Raw genomic sequence first — 21,804 nt, forward strand, 5'->3', positions numbered from 1 at the left:
TTTTAAATATTTCTATGTGCATGTGACTTGAAGTCTTGAATGTTTGTGAAACACCCCGCGACACAAGGATTAACTCCTAAATGCGGGAGTGGTGGAAATGGGTAAGTAACCGTTATCGGATACAAGTTCCAGACCTGTTTGTCGTTTGATTTTTTATTATTAGTATTTTAACATGAACCTCATAAGTCATAGGTACCATGTCAAAAAGTTTTATAAAAGTGTGAGTCTGCATTGTTAGAATCCTTACTTATTTCACTACAAGGTTAATTTTGCAAAAAAGACTATATAACGCCATTTTGCATTTATCGGTAGGCAATAGGTTGTATCGTATACAGCCACCGTAAGGATGGGCCTGCTGGTAGCAAGAATGTGCGTGTGAACTGAGGGAATTCGCGAAATAAGAATCCTAGGATTTAGTAGTAGATTTAAAACAATTGTAGAACGAACCTGGAAATTTGTAAACAAATGTATTAAAAACTACGACCCATAAATTGTGGTCCCTCAGTTCTCACAGACGATCAGCCAGATCTCAGAAAGTGTCTTAAAAAATAGGGTTTTGTGTATTCAGACTTTTAGTAGAGAATTTTTAAAGATATTTTATAAAAACCTTCCTGTTATCCGATTAGATGAGATAGAAACGGACGCTTCCGTTCTTATGAGGAATGAGCGGTGCATTCTATCCAGATATCCCTAGAGACATAGTCCAGAGAGACTAGGGCCAGTCAGAGTGGAATAGAGCAAGCAGAGGGATCTTGGGACTCTGATAAGGCAGTGAAGGGGTGCTCTTAGTCAGCGGAAGACCGATATAGTTATACTCACGCCGTCCCTTACCGTGAGTTAGTCATTATAATTAACATTTGACGCCAAAGAACAAAAGGTTTTTTCTTATTTAAATTACTACAAATTCTGCCATTGATTGTTTATAACATCCGTTGCTCTAATGCTCACACAAAATGTTCAAGATTTCAAGAGATTTGTTCACGAATAAATAAAAAGACCAACAAACAGACGTGGACATTTAATTATTTATATTAAAACACGGAACATGTTTAAAACTGTAGTCACTGCAATCGTGTAGTTGGAACACTTATAAGCACAAAAAGTGAGGTTATGTTATAACAACATCTATGATAACTCATACACAAAAACATATCCTATAACCTAGACTTTTCTTCAGAGAAATTCATTCAAAAGTACTTAAGATTCTACCACCACCTTTTAATACAACATTTTGTGTAAATTTGTGATCAGGAGCAGAAGATAGATACTATTCGCCATCGGCATAATATTAATGGACATGCCTTAGAGATGAGCATTGTGGCACTCCAAAAGAAAGAGAGGGAACGAAGTGTCGGTCTGTCTGTGTGTCTGTTTATCTCTTTAAAGCTTATACGCCGTGATTGTCTTGAAAACTGAGCGCCAATCACATGCGTGTACCTACACTTTTTAATGAAATAGATTATTATTATTATTAGTCATCTATGAGGAAAGAGATAGCGCTAGATTGAAAGCATAGGCCATCTCTCTCACTCTTTTCAAACAAAAAAATTAGTAAACAAAACAAAAAAGTACTGAAGATTACACTCGTACCTACGGCATGACCATTAGTATATGTCGATGTTATACGCCATGTAGGTGTGTCTCTCTCTACCATAAAGACAAATGTCTAATTTCCAAATCTGGTGGTAGACCAAGTTTATTTACTCAATAATTGGAAGAAACATAGAACATTAGTCAGCATTTTATTAATTTAAAGACCTCTTTCATAAAACCTTTTAAACTATGATTATACAAGGCCATGAACTTCTCCAGACACCTGTGTATCTAACTATGTACTTTTGCCACCCACAAGAAATTAGTATCATATGCATAGGAAACATTCAAATGAAGGGTATCATACTTGTAGAGCGTGATAATCAAAGCCTTTTACTATTGAAATAGGCAGAACAAGAAAATTAATCTAGTATTTAAATCAGGGACCGGACAACCCCACTTTAGAGTTAAGCCGTTTGACAGGGTAACCCGTACACGGGGTAACTCATATCGCAGTGTTACCTTTTGTTCGAGTTACATCCTCGAAACCCAGCGAAATGGTTAACACCTTCATTATGGTAACCACGTGAAGGGGTTAACCCCTTCAATAACTTAACCCTTTGAAGTGGTTACCTTCACGAAAGGCTTTTATTCGTGTTACCCTGAATTACCCACTAAACTTGAGCTCAGGGACCGGCCGGATACTCATTGAAAGGGTTTTTGAAGGGGTTTTTTTAAGCGCTTCAAGAAAAAACCCTATGACATATGTTACACCTTCGAACGGATTACTGGAACCCTGTTCCGAACAGGTTACCCTTTACTACCCTGTAACACTGTAACAGGGTAACCCACTCCAACCTAAGACAATGCAATATGCACTCTTTATCATAGACATTAGTTTGAAAATAGTATAACCACGAGCGCACGTGACATCTTACCGCCCAGCGGCGCCATTGTTGCATTTACCGAGCGACTTGTAAACATGGAATAAAAATCATTGTGGATATGATCTTACAGTTTAATTTTGCTTGTCGTACTTTTCAAACGTTGTGATATATATTTTTCGTGTCTATACTTGTAGACCAGGGTCGATAATATTTAAAACCAAAAAAAAAAATAGTAGTATGAAACCCATTAGAAACGGAGGGGAATATTATAAAAATGAAAGGAAATATAATTTACGGGTGATCTGAGGTCGAGAAGGGGGTGGGAGTGACGTTTGAAGAGTAAAAAACGGTTTTTATCGATTTCCGGCAAAACTCGTATCGAAAAAAGTCAAATGGCAAAGTTCTAAAAGAAAAAGATCTAAAACTTTTGTGTTTACATTTTTTTCACATAACCTCAAAATTTATGTGAAAAATCTAAAAAACCAAGATTGTGGTTTTTTATTTTTATCTTTTTTAACGAAATTTGGTGAAATCTTACTTTTTTGTGTCCCAAATACGCTGTAATTTATTTGATTAAAAATATTTATTTTTTCACCTTATTTTGAATTAATATAAAAAAACACTCTAATTTTCAATCGAAAATTCACCCGTCAAATCTTCTCAGAAAATGCAAAAAATGAAAAAAAAACTTGTATTCGATTTTTTTTTTAATTATTATAAATAATTTCATCTAAAAAATTTGATCTCATTTTGTGTTCAATAGACCAATAATCGAGGAAGGTTTTAGGCTAGGTATACAAAATTACGCTGCAACTAATAGGAGCGAAGATTTAATGGAAAATGTGGCAAATACGAGGAAAAATATTAATCTTCGAGGGCTTTCGTTCAAAAATTCCTAACTTATATCTTCTAACCACGCGGACGAAGTCGCGGGCAACAGCTAGTTACCTATATGACGTTTCGCGCGTAGGTAGTTTGTCCGAGAGGCGCGAGTCGCGGCGCGACGCGTCGGCGATAGAAGAAAATCAGCTGTAGTCTTAGTAAAGCAATGAGGGGCCGCTAGGGTGCAAGTATGCAGCTCAAGTTTAGTGGGTAATTCAGGGTAACACGAATAAAAGCCTTTCGTGAAGGTAACCACTTCAAAGGGTTAAGTTATTGAAGGGGTTAACCCCTTCACGTGGTTACCATAATGAAGGTGTTAACCATTTCGCTGGGTTTCGAGGATGTAACTCGAACAAAAGGTAACACTGCGATATGAGTTACCCCGTGTACGGGTTACCCTGTCAAACGGCTTAACTCTAAAGTGGGGTTGTCCGGTCCCTGCTTGAGCTGCATACTTGCACCCTAGCGGCCCCTCATTGCTTTACTAAGACTACAGCTGATTTTCTTCTATCGCCGACGCGTCGCGCCTCTCGGACAAACTACCTACGCGCGAAACGTCATATAGGTAACTAGCTGTTGCCCGCGACTTCGTCCGCGTGGTTAGAAGATATAAGTTAGGAATTTTTGAACGAAAGCCCTCGAAGATTAATATTTTTCCCCGTATTTGCCACATTTTCCATTAAGTCTTCGCTCCTATTAGTTGCAGCGTAATTTTATATACCTAGCCTAAAACCTTCCTCGATTATTGGTCTATTGAACACAAAATGAGATCAAATTTTTTAGATGAAATTATTTATAATAACTTAAAAAAAAATCGAATACTTACAAGTTTTTTTTTCATTTTTTGCATTTTCTGAGAAGATTTGACGGGTGAATTTTCGATTGAAAATTAGAGTGTTTTTTTATATTAATTCAAAATAAGGTGAAAAAATAAATATTTTTAATCAAATAAATTACAGCGTATTTGGGACACAAAAAAGTAAGTTTTCACCAAATTTCGTTACAAAAATAAATTTTGGTAAAAGATAAAAATAAAAAACCACAATCTTGGTTTTTTAGATTTTTCACATAAATTTTGACGTTATGTGAAAAAAATGTAAACACAAAAGTTTTAGATCTTTTTCTTTTAGAACTTTGCCATTTGACTTTTTTCGATACGAATTTTAGTTTTGCCGGAAATTGATAAAAACCGTTTTTTACTCTTCAAACGTCACTCCCACCCCCTTCCCGACCTCAGATCACCCGTAAATTATTTTTCCTTTCATTTTTATAATATTCCCCTCCTTTTCTAATGGGTTTCATCCTACAATTTTTTAATTTGGTTTTAAAAATTATCGACCCTGGTCTACAAGTATAGACACGAAAAATATATATCACAACGTTTGAAAAGTGCGACAAGCAAAATTAAACTGTAAGATCATATCTACAATGATTTTTATTCCATGTTTACAAGTCGCTCGGTAAATGCAACAATGGCGCCGCTGGGCGGTAAAATGTCACGTGCTCTCGTGGTTATACTATTTTCAAACTAATGTCTATGATAAAGAGTGCATATTGCATTGTTTTAGGTTGGAGTGGGTTACCCTGTTACAGTGTTACAGGGTAGTAAAGGGTAACCTGTTCAGAACAGGGTTCCAGTAATCCGTTCGAAGGTGTAACATATGTCATAGGGTTTTTTCTTGAAGCGCTTAAAAAAACCCCTTCAAAAACCCTTTCAATGAGTATCCGGCCGGTCCCTGATTTAAATCTGAATGGAAAGGCAGTAATTAAGTTATTCTTTACAATCTTAATATATGAACACATTTACCATCTTATACAGATATTTTCGTTAGATAAAGCTTATAGCCAAAACTAATATAATAATTACAATTTACTAATTAATTTATACATTTAATTGATAAACTTGAACACTACACAAAGATACCATTTGACCGACTGAGCTATTGCGCGTCGGTAAAACAGTTGTTAGACAAAAATAGTTTTTACTATTCAAGCGTTTAGTGTAGGAAAGCATTTATGTATATTTTTGATAACTACAGCTATTGTGAACATGTATATTTATATATTTATCTAGTATTTTATCATAAATACCTATTATACGGTTTTTCTATCACATGACTTTCTTTTTAACTCCCCTGTTCCTTTCTTTTTAATATAATATATACAATAATATACATATTGATCACACAATCGACATATTACTATATTTTACCTAATATCGTTATAAGCCCAAAATAATTTGTAATCGACAGACAAAACAACTATTTTTGACAGCTTGCTACTAAAATTAGGTGTCTATATTGTTAAAAGTGGCTAACTGAATAATGAATATGGAATACTCGGATTTTGTAAATTAAAAGCAGAAGCGAGACAACGCTATGCGCATATCGTTGTCTCCCTCCCACAACAACAAAGTTAAGCTTAAGATCTTAAGGCTTCGTATAGATATGACAGTAAAAAAAATGGATGGGATGAGAAAACACAAAAAAAAAACAAAATATAAAAATACAAACAATTTTTTTATTCAGTAGAATGATGTGAAAAGTCACACTACAGCTAAATATTATTATTACATATAATGTATACAATAATTAAATCACATATGTAATTAATAACTTTTTATTACACTCCTTATTTAAAATGCTGTGGTTTTAACTAACAGCTGACTGTATCACGTGGTTCCGCCCGTTTTTTTATAAAATCTACTATCTGTCGGTCTGTCTTTCACTGGACTTTATCACATGATGATTTACTTCCATCATACTCATTTCCGTGTTTCGGAAGGCACGTTAAATTGTGGGTCCCGGCTGTTATTCGTACATCGTTGACAGTCGTTACAGGTAGTCAGAAGCTTGAAAGTCTGACAACCAGTCTTACTAAGGGGTACCGTGTTGCCCAGGTAACTGGGCAGAGGAGGTCAGATAGGCAGTCGCTCCTTGTAAAACACTGGTACTTAGCTGAATCCGGTTAGACTGGAAGCCGACCCCAATATAGTTGGGAAAAGGCTAGCCGATGATAGTCATTAGGAGTAAAACCACAGCATTTCAAATCCATTTAAAACAGATTGATCACAGTTTACTAATCCATAAATGACTGATTAGTTTTATAGAATTTGTCTTAACAGAAACCGATTATATTTTACTAGCGTGCTGGCCCGAGCGCTACAAATCAATTCTTTTTCCACGGGAACATTAAATCTGGATAAAAACTATGCTATGCTAATCCTGGTTATAAACTATCTGTGAATCAAGTTTCGTCTAAATATTTTCAGTTTTGCGTGAAAGAGGAACAAACATCATAAATACACGCGAACTTTCGTGTTTACAAAAATGTATCCCAATTTCATGTTTCTGTGGGATCATTTTATACTTGTTCCTTTTTCCGGGTAAGTCCCCGGCAACAGCCTGTTTAAAACATAACCGGTTGCTGTTCTTTTGTCGAAATAAATAAAATATTCATACATATAGCAATAGAATACAAAATCATTGAATGAAATGCATTTTTCGTCGATTTATGAGAATTTAAGAATATCAACAACTTAAAGAAAAAAATAAATATTTCAGACAACTTTAAAGTGCCCCAACATTATAAAAGCTCATCATTTTAAGACATTCTGACGAATCTATTTGTCTCTTTCTTACACCTCAAATTGGTAGAGACGGCACGACTAAAAGGTGTCTTAAGAAAAAGGGGTACAGCTGTCGAACTATATTAAGTTGTAGGCTTAGATTTTTCTTTAAGCTGTCGATACAACATTATGTAGTTTCTTACAAAGTTCGTCCGTCAATAATATTATGTTAAAACATTTAGTCACTAATTAATATATATACTAGAAGTTAAGGCAAACGAGAGGAGATAATTACACCGACCTTTACCAAGATACATGGCGATAACTAACGTCAAGACGTAAGAGTTCCATCGTTATCGTTAGATGGCTGTCGTTTAGCGTTCCGTGGTACAGGAAAACTGTTTGCACAGTAATCACTTAAAAAAATGTTGTGAACCCCTGAAAGTTAATTATAACCTCATCTCGTTTGCCTATCAGTTAAATTAATTGATCGTTAACAAAATGGCGTTTAATATAAATTCGTTGATGCAAACGTATCTTCTACAAATGCATGTTATTTAGAAAAAGAGTCTTATTTTCATGCGGTGATATTAGACATTCTTTAGTCATTACAATTGTGTATATGACTGAGAAACTAAAAATCTCGTGTGACGTCACTTATCGGTACACTGTTTACCGACGAGTGACGTAACTATCTCCCCTCTCCATACATTTCATCATTTTTGATGTATTATCGACCTTTCGTCAAACAAACGTCAAACGGTTTCAACGCTAAGTTTGAATCAAACCTGTTTGATCATCTCGGGGACATAATAGTTAGACTCTGATTCGTTAAACACTGTTAATATAAATATTATATATAGATATTTTGATAAATAACATTTCCACAAACATTAATTTGTGTTATGAAAAATATTGAATCGATGAAATGATAGTTAGACAGTTGAGAATATTCACAGGAAATGTGTATCTGTTATAATAGAAATTGAGGATAAGCAACTGTTAGTAAGGTCAAAAATTTGATGGGGGACCAAGTTTATTCCCATTTTTTTTGAACGAGTATTTTTGTATAGATCAGCTTTCCAAAAAAAATGAACTAGATTTTGAAATCAAATCCATTTAATTAAATTATTAGTTTATAGAAATGTCATTTATTTAAGGGGCAGTTACCACTGGTAGTTACAAACATTATTTTTCATATCACCATAATTACATTGGTTATTTTAATATTAATATTATTTTTTAAACAAGACTTTTAAATCCTGTATTACCCTTAATTATTATACACCGAGATAATTAACTTAATTAATAACAGTTTCCACTAATAAGTCGTGCGTGTCGTACGACAAAGCTAGGGTAGTCGTACGTATCGTACGATTAAGCGTCTTAATACTAAATCGCGGTTGCGATACAAGAATGATATTTTTTTTGGATACAGCTATCATTTCTTGTGTGGACATCAATTTATTATCTATCGGCAGACATCTTGAAACGAGACCTTTGACCTTTGATAAGTAAAAGGTCAATTAAGTTTAAATTACAGATCTACTTAGGGCTGATTTTTGAATCATCAGTTAACTTCTATCTGAGGAATAAATATGGCCGTTTGACATATTTTCTATACAAAAGCTGTCAAAACGTCAAACATATTCGTCAGATAAAAGTTATCTGGCGATTGAAATCGGTTTTCAAAGAAGTATCCTGCAGGTATTAGATAACTCGCAATTTATCAGCGATAATCACGTGACATTGCTGTAGAAACCTCATTTTGTTTTTACATAAGTATAATTTGAACAAAGGTATTTAGGTAAAAGGTCAGAAGGTCAGATCAGAAGAAATGGTTCAAGATATTTGCCGAAATACGTTAATTATATTAATTAAATAATTTGAACGGTATAGTCATGACTACAAGACTAAGAAACGAGTAGAATCTGATGGCAAACGCTGACCAATCCTTCAAATGTATTGAACTGACAAGTCAAGAAAGCCGGAAGTTAAAATTTATTTTCAGTCAAGTTGTCACACAAGAGGTGCATTATTTGTATCCTTAACCGAAAGATTCTATAAGAAACGGATAATCTAAAATTTCTTCATATCCGAAACTGATATTTTTCGATTCATATATCTGAATATCCGAATATCTTTAACCGAATTCGAAACTGCACATTCACATCATCCCTAATCTGGCCGCCTTAGACTCAATTTTTAATACATAGTGACTACATCGTTCAAAAGATCATTAATATATAAATATTAATTAATACATAAATATAACTAGATAAAGCATTTTACCTACAAGTTTGTGAATTCGGCGTTTATTGTTCGTTCAATTAAACATTACTTAGAAACTACTGAACCGTTTATGATGGATGCCGACACCGATTTACTTTATTTTATGTTTTACAGTCAGTTATTCAATATAATTCTTATATAAATGCGGGAAACTTTATAGTTTTTAGGACATGAAACATTTTGAAAAGTAATTGAAAGATACAATATTCAAAACAAGTTTGTGTAAAACTATATTTTAACAACTGACTCAAGAGATACGATACGAGAGTGCTATGCCCAGCAGTGGGCAAGTATCACACATAGCTTCAATCAAGATACTACAATACATTTTAGTCTACAATGGAAAGACAGTTAATTTCAATTAATTTGATTAACTGTCTACAAATTTGTGGTACATCATAAAACAACGATTTCTTTCAGGTAAGCAGTTACATACATGTTAACCAAACAGTTTTTTCATAGATATTGATAACCTCCGATCAGTCGAAACGTGTAGATATTTAAGTGAATAAATTGATTACCTTTACCAAACAGCATTGCATTCGATAAAAGGACACATCGGTTAGTAATATACAGTTACCTTTATCGGTAAAACAGTCCATCGGTCGGTAATACAGTGTCACGTCGCCAACCATCATCTGAGTCGGTAAAACAGTAGTATCTAGTGCGACCTTCTAACATGTCAGTCGGTAAAACAGTGTATCGCAGTCGGTAGGTCGGTGTTCGCTAGTGCTTGTAGCAGTAGGGCCTGGCGTGGCAGCCGCGGGCGTGCCACCGCAGCAGCTCTCAGATGATGTGGCAGCAGCGGCAGTAGCGCGGCCGCGCGCCGCCGCCGCCCGCCGGCGGGGTCACCGGCGCGAAGTACGCGTGCACGCGGATGTTGGGCAGGTGGTTCTGGGGGACCGGCAATATGCACTTCCAGTTTTATTTATGTCGAAATGAAAGGACCAGGTGTCAAGCTGGTAAACTGAGTGAGAGCGAGATAGTGTGAGAGAAGGGAAATGAGAGTAATGGAGGAAGACGATGAATAATTAAAGAAACTGTTTTATAATTAAATTACGGAAATAAAAGAATCTAAAAGACTATCAAGACGTTTGATTTCCTACAATTTATATATTTTGCACACTTACTTAGAAGTAAGTGTGCAAAATCTTTACAGGGTTTGATTAAGTTAAAGGGAGGAGAAAGTAAATTAATTTGAGGATAGTTTATTAAGAAGTCACACAATTATTATAGCCTGATTACTTATTGAACCAGCAGAGTAGTAAATCGAGGTCTATGATGTGGTGGTAACCTAAGAGGCTTTCCAATAAATTTGAAGACTTTAAATCCTCATAGCATTGCACAAAAATCTAATATTAAAAAAATAATTTTGATCTTTTTAACAAATAGGTGTGAACTGGGCACACATGTAATATTAAATCTTACTATATAACATAAAACTGCACGGCCTACTCTAAAGAAAAAAAAAGAATTTATTTGCCTCTTACTTCAAAATATAGAGTATCAAGTATAGGAAATAAATAACTAATTAGAATACAAACAACAAACACGTATACTTGTAAAACTTACCCTAAGTTTCCTGATAGCGTTTCTGCTGACCATCTGACAGTCATACAGCTCGATCAGCTGCAGATTGTGACAGGACGTCAGATGTTCTAAGGCACCGTCTGTGACTAGTGGGCAGTTGTCTAGCCCTGGAATATATTATACATCATCATTAGAATTATGAATTACCCACTGTTGGGCAAAGAAGTTCCGTTTGTCATTCTGATTTTATAGAAACGTTCATTTCATTATTCACCTAATTAGTTTTTCTATATTTGATGTACCAGTAAAAGTCCTACAGGTTAAACTGAATAAGTCAAGTGATGAGAGAATCTTCAGCCTCGAAAGAGTTGACTGGGTTTCGGGAAAATTATATACAGTCAATAAAACCGTTTCGTACCTCACCGGCCCAGCCTTTTCCCAACGTTGTTTCTAAACAACGGTTTCAGCTAAGATCAATGTTTGACAAGGAGCGACTGCCCTCTACAACCCATTAACCTGGGCAACACGATACCCCTTAGTTAAACTGGTCGTCAGACTTTCTAACTTCTGACTACCACACGGTAGTCAGAAGCTAGAAAGTCTTTGTTAAACTGTACACACAATTTAACGTGCCCTCTGAAACACGGACCAACCGCGTCAAGCGTAGCTTAACTTGTGATAGATCAACTTATACAGTTATTAAGCATGAGCTCCTTCTCCGTACAAATAGGCGTAAGTAAAAAATAAATCATAAACAATATTGGACATTCCATTTCTGACAATCATAGTATAGTTATAATCATTAATGATATGACGGACGAACAACAGAGCTTTAGTACGAGGATTGCATTTGTTACCCTATAGCACACGGAACCCTAGAAATATACAGAACCTTTAGACTAAAACTCACCAAGTACTGTGAGATGTTCGGCAGCGCACGGCGACATTGATAACTGTTTGATACCGTAATCCGTTATCAATTCACAGTGGGACAGCGTCTGTCAACATTATAATAAGTTAGTTATAATAACACTATTAGTACCACTACATTAGATGTTGTTTCGATTGTTGAGTTTTGATTTTCTTCTTAGGAATATTTAGGAAAAATGGGAACTGGGAGATCTTAATAAAACTCTTTACTATCTTATACGCAGAAAGCGCTGAGAAGAGGATGATATTTCTAATTGAATACAAATAATATAGAGAAACAGTTCAATATTTGTCAGGACTCGAACCTGCGACTAATGGCTATATGGTCCATTGGAATTTATACTTGCTTTATTTCATTTTCACCGTAAGAAAACTTTTGGAATATATCCAAACCAAAGTTGCTGAGTAACTTCCGATAATTCCAAAACTTCAATTTGTTAACTACTGAAATGTACCTTATTTAATGGAAATAAAGCTTATTTTTACTTACACCATTTGTCTAGGTTGTATTGTTTTTTTTTTGCCCTATATTCTATTTGCTAAGAGAAGAAAGCTGTACTTAAATTTATCGACTATAGCTATCACTTACCAGTTTCTCAAGTCGCGGACAGCCCATAGACAAGTGCACGAGCGTGCTGTCTGTGATGAGGACGCACTCTTCGAGATCCATCCTCTCCAGCATCCGACAACTCTGAGGAAGAAGATACAGTTGAGTAAGTCAGAAAAATAAATATTTGAAGTGGATTATAAGTGTCATTTTGTTTTTGATACGAGAGGGTGTAAAGTATAGATTAATAAAATAAATGAATAAATGCGGACAACATCACATACATTGTTCTGAACCCAAAGTAAGTTGCTAAAGCACTTGTCTTATGGAATTCAGATACAACGAAGGTACCACAAACACCCAGACCCGAGACAATGTACAAATGACAATTTTTACATTGACCCGACCGGGGATCGAACCCGGGACCTCAGAGATAGCGACACCTTGTAACCGGTGCGTACACCACTCGACCACGGAGGTCGCCGATAGATAGCAACTGAGAAATGGGATTCTCGATTTATTGTTCCGTTCCTAACACAGGAATACTTTTACTAGACGGAGGAGAAAGGCTACTGCCTAAGATTAACTGTAAAAGATTGAATGTATTTTTTAACAGCCAAGTTTTTGTGGGTCTATTGAAGAGTTTTGTCGGACATACAGATTTTATGACTACATAGGACACTAAGTACTGTAACCAGACTCACGACACTACCAGGTCCCCCCTTCTCCCTTCTCTCGAGGAGTGCACGGAAATGTCCAGGGATTAGCAAAAATATTAACCAGACTTACGACCATACCAGCTTCCTTCCCCAGATAATTGCACGAGGATTTCCAGGCATTAGTAAAGATAAAGTTATCCCTGAGGATCCACGTACCCTGGCGAGCGCCTGGAAGCCGGCGTCGGTGAGCTGGCTGCACTGCGCCAGCTCCAGCGTCACCAGGTCGGGGCAGCGCGCCGCCAGCGCCGCCAGGCTGCTGTCCGTCAGCCGCGCGCAGCCCGACACGCACAGCCGCCGCATGCCGCCGCCCAGCTTGCAGATAGACTCGTCTGTCAGTTGCTACGTAGCGAACACAAACAAAAAATCCAATCAATCCAATCAGTCATCGAGTTATTTATAAATGACTCCCGCAGTAAGGAATAATCCTTGTATCGCAGGGACTTTTCCATCATATAAACTAACAAGATGTGAAGGGTTTTACGGAAAGCATTCGACACTGTCAACTTGGAAACCGAACACGAAATATTTCCAAAAGACAACAAATAATAATAGTAATAAAACATATTTTTCATTAAACGTGTATTTAATTAACCGCAAAGTTAAGTAATAATTGAAATTAATATGACTTATTTCAAATTCCACGCAATTGAAAAAGGAGTCCCTCAAGGTTACGTATTGGGTCCCATGCTCACTCCTAACCATATCGTTACATAACATAAACCGTATTTAAATGTGATATTAAGTTAAAGCTTACTCACATCGCACCCTTGGACGTTCAACGCCTGTAGCTCCGGGCAGTAAGTGGCGAGAGTCGACACGCAATTGTCATTTACATTTTTACACCCTGCAACAAAAGCCGGCGGTCAGATCAAGTTCTGCTTTACGTAAATTGATGAACACAAACACGTATAAGCTGATTTTTGTATGTATATATATTATCAGGTGGTAATATCCATGACAATCATTTCAGATCGACTCCAGCATTAAGAAATTTTATTCCTTGTGTCGCGGATGGTTTCACAAACATTCAATTCACATGCACAAAGACACCCAGACTCAGAACAAGCATTCGTGGACCACACAAATACTTGTCCTACGTGGAGATCGAACACGTCGCACACAGTTGGTTTAGCGTGGTGACTTCAACCACCGCGAGGTTTAAGTTCTCCGAAGTGCTGAAATTGGGGATAATTTGGTACTCACCTCTACAAATAAAGGTTTTGAGCCTGGGACAGGCCCTGGCTAGCGCTTCGACACCGTTCTCCGTGATAGACTGACACCAGGACACGTTGACATGTGTTAGCAGCTGTTGGCAAACTGAACACGTTAATATAGGGTACGCTTTGTGTAGTTATCTGCGGTTTTATGAATTAGATTACGCCATTTTATAGGGTTCTTTGCCCGAATGGTAAAACGGAACCATGAGAGCTACACAGTTCAAAAATATTAATCTATAAATAAAAATAAAAGATGCTCAACCTTGATTTTTATTCGGTACGAATATGAATTTTAGCATTTTTCCGCTTATTTGTACGAAACCCATACAAATGATTTGTTGCTGCGAATTCAACTTCCGTAATATAATTTTTCATAAAATATTTCTTTTTTTTTAGTCTTTATTTTTCCCAAACTTGTAATTTAAAGATTTTATTTCTTAGCTTTGCAACTTTTATATACCATGACAGATATACAGGGCTACCAGTTTAATAAACAATTTATTATTAACCTTACCGGACATCCATCAGAAAGCGCCTTCAGTGATATATCTGTGATGTTCGAGCACGAATCCAAATTTATTCTGAAAATAAAAGAAGCATTGAATTGTGGGTCCCGGCTGTTATTCATACATCTTTGACAGTCGTTACAGGTAATCAGAAACAGGAAAGTCTGACAACCAGTCTAAGCGTTATCGTGTTGCCCAGGTAACTGGGTTGAGGAGGTCAGATAGGCAGTCGCTCCTTGTAAAACACTGGTACTTGGCTGAATCCGGTTAGACTGGAAGCTGACCGCCGATGCCGGTCGGCTTCCAGTCGGTGCCGATCTGTGGCCGATGAAGTGTTACTAACCTTTGCAGCTTCTTACATCTCTTGCCGAGCGCTGTGCATGTGTTATCTGTGATCTTCCGGCATTTGTTCAGGTTTAGATCTTCGATGTTTGGACAGGACTGGAGCAAATATAAATAAATTCGTAAGTACCAGTGAAAAACACAAACAAACAAAAAAACTCTTTTTAACCAACATTTTTCAGCGACTTTCAAACAATTTTAAATTTCATATCCTAAGCCTACCGAATAGCAACAGTTTCTAAAATATGGCAAAACAATAAAAATGAACGTAAAACTAGCACTAATACTCCTTTCGTCGTTAAAACTTTCATCTAGCATCTCAAACGGTATATTGACTGACCTGTGCTAATGTCTTGATGGAACCATCTCCGATGCTCTCGCATCCTCTGAGAGACAACTCCCTGAGGAAGCCGCCGCATCTGTGCGATATATTCTCTATCACCGGACCCTAGAAGAAATAACAGATTACAATATATCTTTATTAAACGAGTAACCCGACTAGTTTCGGACCCAACCGGAGTCCTTAATCTAGTTATTTTTTTTCGGGTGGAATCGTGGGTTGAGCGGAAGAGAATGTCAGATTTCCACTGCCTAAAACCCACCCATGTTCCTTTCTTTGCCCTTTTTGTACCGTGGCCACAGAACCGTTTCGGACTATCAGCGTCAGCAGGCATAAGTAGTAATGGGCTGTACAGAGCTTGCTGACATCTCTTTGAAGCATGCGTGAGACATGAACGCGCTGTAGATTATTTCTAGCTCACCATTGCATACTAGTAAAATAACACTTAGGGTCATGAAAATGGGTGCTTATTAGAACGGTTATTTGTGGTTAAATTACCGATTAAATGATGTATAAATTGTCGAATGCTTAATACTTCGAAAAGTACTGGACGGATATCGTTTTTTTTCATTTTTCTGGTATCTGTTAAGACTCGGTCTTCTATTTGTTTTCGATCAGGCATTGATTTCTAGGCCACCCTGCAGCAGTGGGACACGGTAGGATAGTTAAAAATGAAAAAATAATAAATAAAAAAGGAGTTACTTACCTCGACATCTCTTTGAAACTCGAACAAGTCTATCCGTTGCCAGTTGGAGCCATCCAGAGCCAATATGTTCCATAATTTTGATACCTGAAAGAATTTTAAATAACTTTCATATTTATATTTCAGGGAGAGAAAACTAGATGGATAGACGAGACTTTGGACACCTATATTATTACATTACTCATTAACTGCTTCTTGCCAAGGATATTAAATTTAATATGGTAGAGGCCAACCCTCAAAGTGGTGAGGTCACCATGCCTACCCCATGGCGACGTGTTGCAGGTTCGATCGCCGCTTTTGACAAGTGTCTTAGTGTTTCTCGAATGCTTGTCCTGAGTAGAGGTTTCTTGAGCATATGACTTGAATGATTGTAAAAGCCTGGCGACACAAGGCTTTACCTATTTCATTTCTAAGGCCTTTGTGGAGTTCAAATGAAGTATTGGAGTATATTTATGAGGTTTTTCTTTAAATGCTGTCCGTTATCGCGTATTGGACAAACATAATTTTTAGCAAGACCGGGGTTTCCCAACATTCTTTGTAGGTATAAACAATGGAAAATAATAAACTACTATAATATATCAAAGTAAATAGCACGTAGTACGTAGTAATCAATTAATATGCGCAGAAATAAAACATATGAGATAAGAAGGACGTCACAAATACTATGATTGCATAATCATTACACTAAGACTTTACAAAGAGGTTTTAATTTAAAATGGCTCCCTATCAGAGACCATCTCTTCTTAAATAGGTTATTTGACTGAATCTAATATATAACTTGGAGTCTCTATACTAACTAGAATTTAGAGACCATTTGACGGATTAAAATTGTAACTAGAACTTGTAACTAAAAGAATAATATATAATATAATATTGGACAACATTCACACAACACCATCTAGTCTCAAATTAAGCAGAGCTTGTGCTATGAGTACTAGACAACTGATAAATAAACTTATATATTTCTAAATACATACATATTATAAATAAATTACACAGAACAAATGATCGTGCTCATCACACAAACATTTGTCCTGGGTGGGAATCGAACCCACAGCCTCCGGTGTAGCAGTCAGGGTCACTCACCACTAGACCAACACTACTGCAATTCCATGGTGTTTTGATACTTATGATAAAGAATATTCTAATTCTAAAAAGTCGATTAGACGATTTAAAACTAGCTCACTTAGCCAAGTGTGACTTAAAGTTTATAAGTATTTCATTACTTTACCTGTGCACACCTACATAGTGAGACCACGTCGAGATACGACAGTATTCTAAGCAGCAGTTCCTTTGGCAGCTTCCTGTTTATATGATAGTCATCCTCGCCCGAAAACCGAGCGATCTGGAAAGGGAAGAACGTAATTAATGCGGTACATGTCATCATCGTCCTAGCCTTTTCCCAACTATGTTAGTCGGCTATCAGTCTAACTGGATTCAGCTAAGGACCAGTATTTTACAAGGAGCGACTGTTTATCTGACCTCCTCAACCCAGTAACCTGGGTAACATGATACCCTTTAGTAAGACTGGTTGTCTGAATATCTGTAACGACTGTCAAAGATGTAGGAATGACAGCCGGGACCTACAATTTAATGTGCCTTCCGAAACACGGAGGATCTCGTTATGACAAAGATGGTCAGCCCTCTACGGTCAGACATGCAGTCATAGCTTAGCCACAACCTCTTACATTTAGTTAAATCAGCTATCATCGAGTTTAAACTAGATTTCATATCCCGATGCGATGTCTAGCGATGCGAATTGAATTGGTCCAATGGAGTCACAATAACGCATGCGGTAGATTGGCTCGAAAGTGGGACAGATATAGGCTAAAAACTATTCAAGCCATGTTTTATATCTACAAATATCGCAGTTATATTATAAACTCGAAATTTTGTACGTGTGTTTGTCACCGTCGACTTGACAAAATTATTTTTTTTCTTTTTCGTATTTCCTTAATTTAATATATGGGTTACTTTTTATCCGATTCTGTAAAAGTGGGGTAGTTCTTTTGCAGATATAGACCGACGTTCACTCGGTCGAAGACGCGAATAACAAATAATTTGTCTACACTTGTACCAACTTGTCCACAATGTCGTGGTGTCTTTGCGATTCTATATAAGGATTCGTGTGCAGGGTCGATCCCAGAGCAGAAGGTATTAAAGTGACTTTTAAAAAGTTACATATATTTTTAATTATTCTAAAATACCACTGACAAACAGTACCGTATATTTTAATATAGTGGTGATCAATGCCCAAACCTTACACACACATGTCAAGGCCCAACATTGGGATATTTCCTATAGGCTGGGATTATCACACCATATCTCACCATACTGCAGATTAAAAAAACCTTTTCACGCCAAGTATTCTTACACAAGAGTTATTTCAGCATTCACAACGAAAATTATGGACGAAAATTGCAATCCCAACCCACTTCGGTCGGTTCAAAAAACATATAAAGATGTTACTTCGAAAATAACCGATCGATTCTGTTCCCCGTGCCAAGTTTGTGAGACAATTATGTAATATTACTTCTGTACAATGTTGATGCATTTTTGTGATATAACCATTCTCGGAGTTCAATATAACAGTGTCCTTATCGTAACCACAGAAGAAGCACTCTGTTTTTGCATGTACTTAATCCTACTAATAGTATATCTTTAAAGCAAAAAAATACTATAAAAATAGGACGAAATTTTGTAGGTACCCAAGTCCTACTAATATTGTAAACGCGAAAGTTAGTATGTACGGATGTTCGTTCCGCTTTCACGCAAAAACCACTGAACGGATTTAGACGAAATTTAGTACACGCATAGTTTACTTACCAGAATTAAGTAACACTTATGATAGTTTTTATGTCATTTATGTCGATATTTCTTCTAAAAGTAAGTCAATTGGTAAATGTCGACTTAAGCGTGCTTAAAAGAATAAAACACACACTATATGACCCAAAAGATGCTTGGTCGTTGTGTGTGTGCGGTATGGCTGATCACAAGTGTTGACAGATGACATTTTTAATAGGACCTAATTACAATAAGCATAATTAATCATCCTAGTCATAGGCATATACGTATGCTTGTCCATCAAAAACCCAACTACGGAAAGCGAAGCTTAACCTTACCTTATTGACGTAAAGAACATGATATTGAAAGTCATAAAGCGTAGATTAAATCTGAAACTGGCGATAATCTAGTCTAGACTAGTGCAATAAAAACGTTGTTGTATATGATATTAAAAATATAGATAAATATAAATATACATAGTAATTTATTTTCCAATCAATAAATATGGTGCAACAGTTCTGTTATCTTGCAAATTACCTCTAATTAACATATCCTGCCTTTATCATAGTCAGCTAATTAAAATATTAAAGTTAAACATATTTTAAAATGGCAACTTTTTGTTTGTCTTTTTTTATAAACTTATAATTTAAATATTTTTTATCCAACAAGGACAAATATTGTTATTATATACAAAGTATGTTATAGTATACATTAGAAAAACTAACTACGGGAAACAAGCAAGCATGATAATAAACGCCATTTAATGTTTTAAAATGGTTATACAATCATTATAAACCTATATTGATATAGATTTTAAGCCTAATTCAAAATTATATAGCTTTTAATATCCACTGCAGACAAAATACTATGTTAATACTGATTATTATTTTCGTATTTATATAATAATAGTTAACTCTTGCATATTTATCAGGGTAGCCTGACTAGTTTCGGATCCAACCGGCGTTCTTTATCATGAAATGGTACTGGTACTTAGCTGGTTCCGGTTTTACTGGAAGCCGACCCCAACATAGTTGGGAAAAGGCCAACATGATCGTGATTTGCCTTATGAATGTTCCAATAACTAGGCTCATATAAATATTGTATCGGATACTTAATTCCTCCTATCTAGTATAAAACAATTTATTTTTGCAATAAACAATATAATTAATCTGAGAGTATGTAACACCAACTCCTTATCATATCAAAATTCATTTAAATTTTGGCAATTGTTTTGGTGAGTTAATTAAAACAGACCCAAACTATGTGAAAACAGGAAAAAAACATTATTGTTACAAAACTTTTAGGGTAAACTACAATACTTTCCTGTAAATTACAATTAAATTTGGTCATTGAACTCTAAAGCCCATTAGCAATAAAATTGATAAGATTTTTTTGTTATTTAGCAAAAACATATTTTTGTTTACTATTAATTCAATAAAAACAGCTTCTGCGGACATTGTATTGCTATCATTATGATTATGGAATAATAATTAAAAACAACTAGTTACTATTTTATGGCTTGATGTCTATGCCAAGTGTAATTTACAATTCAAATATTTCAAATGCATCTGTCTGGCATATTATTGTTTACATTAATAAGCATGGATTTCAGACATGATTAGATATTTTATCTAACTGATAAAACCGCGAGGCAATGACTTCATTCATTTGTATACAAAAACAAATAACAAAATGAAAATATTATGCGTTTTAAAATTACGTATTGACATTCCCGCTATTTTTGTTTTTTTTTTTATCAAGCGAGAACATTCATTACTCTGCCACACGCCCACGCTTTCGCCATTTTCAGACAGGCAAAGGTAAACACGATAAATCCGGAAAAGTTTACACCCGCATCATTAAAAATACGTTTTTAAATTAACAAAACAATCATTATAACGGTATACGGGCAATTCACGGGTTGACTGCCCGCGCGCCTGAGGTCATTTACACTGACCTAACAAAGAAAAACATGAGAACTCTACCGCATGCGATTAAATTTAAAAACACAAATATTATCGACATCATAAAGAGCTCGTACCACATATACATAGATCGCTACTTCATGGAATATCAAAAATAGATTCTGTTGCTAGTTTCTACACATATAGTAGTTCTACATCTGTGAATAGTCATTTTAAGGGTCTGGAAAAGTGTCATACGTGTGTTAAGAACAAAGAAATGGGCCCGTAACACCCATGTCAGCTGTTTTATCACAACGAAAACACAAACAATGACATTATATTGATTAGTGCACTTACCTCAAACTTATTCCGTCCGGAATAACTCATGCTCGGGTAAGGCGTTACCTTAGCCACAATGTATGTTTTTTAGCACTTATTTTCACCAACAATATAAGTGCCAAGCGCACCACAAAACAAGTATGGAGGAAAATTTTATTTGATTTTTCGCAGACCGACAAAGCAAAGACGTCCTTCATCAGCTGCGGACTGGGTTGCCAGAATTAGGTAAAGTTTCCTCATTGTTTTGTACCGTGTATCTCTTTGACTAAAATCTACTACATTGGTTCTCAATTCACCATAACAAGTCACATTAAAATAATGAGGTATAAAAAATAACAGTTGTTAACTATCCATGGGGCTTGAAACAAAGAGCATTTTTAATTTAAACTTTTTTTGAAAAAATCTATCGTCGACTTTTTCCTGTTTACCCATTTTCTATTAGATTGAACTGTTAACAATTGAAATAGAATTAATGCTATTAAAAAATAAGAAACATTGGTTATTTTTGTTTTTCAAAATTACCCACCATTGCGGGTAATTTCCTAACTAGACAACCCAAACCGCGTTCCAGTCATACATTATAGGTTCTCTAGTATAAAAAATGTTCACTCAATGCAAAAACTACATTGCATTTCACATCAACAGTCTATACATAGCTCTGTCACTCTCATGCAAATTGTCAGCTTGCCATCTCTTTCTGTTCTAAAAATATCAAATTCACTTGAGTTGGTGATGTATTATGTATTGGCATATGAAATTGAATCTGTTGATATAATATTCT

At 35.8% G+C, this 21,804-nt stretch overlaps 1 protein-coding gene across 1 annotated transcript; it reads right to left on the bottom strand.

Moving 5' to 3' along the window:
• Nucleotides 1–8,292: 8,292 nt before the first annotated feature.
• LOC113499905 (F-box/LRR-repeat protein 20) lies at nucleotides 8,293–21,241 on the bottom strand. Its single transcript, XM_026880506.1, has 13 exons — nucleotides 21,042–21,241; nucleotides 17,228–17,341; nucleotides 16,000–16,083; nucleotides 15,294–15,401; nucleotides 14,955–15,052; nucleotides 14,620–14,686; nucleotides 14,092–14,194; nucleotides 13,647–13,732; nucleotides 13,045–13,227; nucleotides 12,212–12,313; nucleotides 11,603–11,690; nucleotides 10,735–10,859; nucleotides 8,293–10,056 (listed from the first exon to the last, which is right to left on the bottom strand). Exons 1-13 carry the CDS (start codon nucleotides 21,069–21,071, stop codon nucleotides 9,949–9,951), a joined length of 1,296 nt encoding a protein of 431 aa, XP_026736307.1. The 5' UTR covers nucleotides 21,072–21,241; the 3' UTR covers nucleotides 8,293–9,948.
• Nucleotides 21,242–21,804: the final 563 nt, after the last annotated feature.

The sequence above is a fragment of the Trichoplusia ni genome, chromosome 13 (assembly GCF_003590095.1).
Source record: "Trichoplusia ni isolate ovarian cell line Hi5 chromosome 13, tn1, whole genome shotgun sequence".
NCBI lineage: Eukaryota > Metazoa > Arthropoda > Insecta > Lepidoptera > Noctuidae > Trichoplusia > Trichoplusia ni.

What these genes read in the sequence shown, in the direction of transcription:
- LOC113499905 (XM_026880506.1), bottom strand. Translation starts at nt 21,071, where the DNA reads ATGAGTTATTCCGGACGGAATAAGTTTGAG. An exon ending in CACTATGTAGGTGTGCACAG is followed by an intron (nt 16,084 to 17,227) that starts GTAAAGTAATGA and finishes AAATTCTTTCAG; the next exon opens with GTATCAAAATTATGGAACAT. An exon ending in ACGCTATCAGGAAACTTAGG is followed by an intron (nt 10,057 to 10,734) that starts GTAAGTTTTACA and finishes CCGGTCCCCCAG; the next exon opens with AACCACCTGCCCAACATCCG.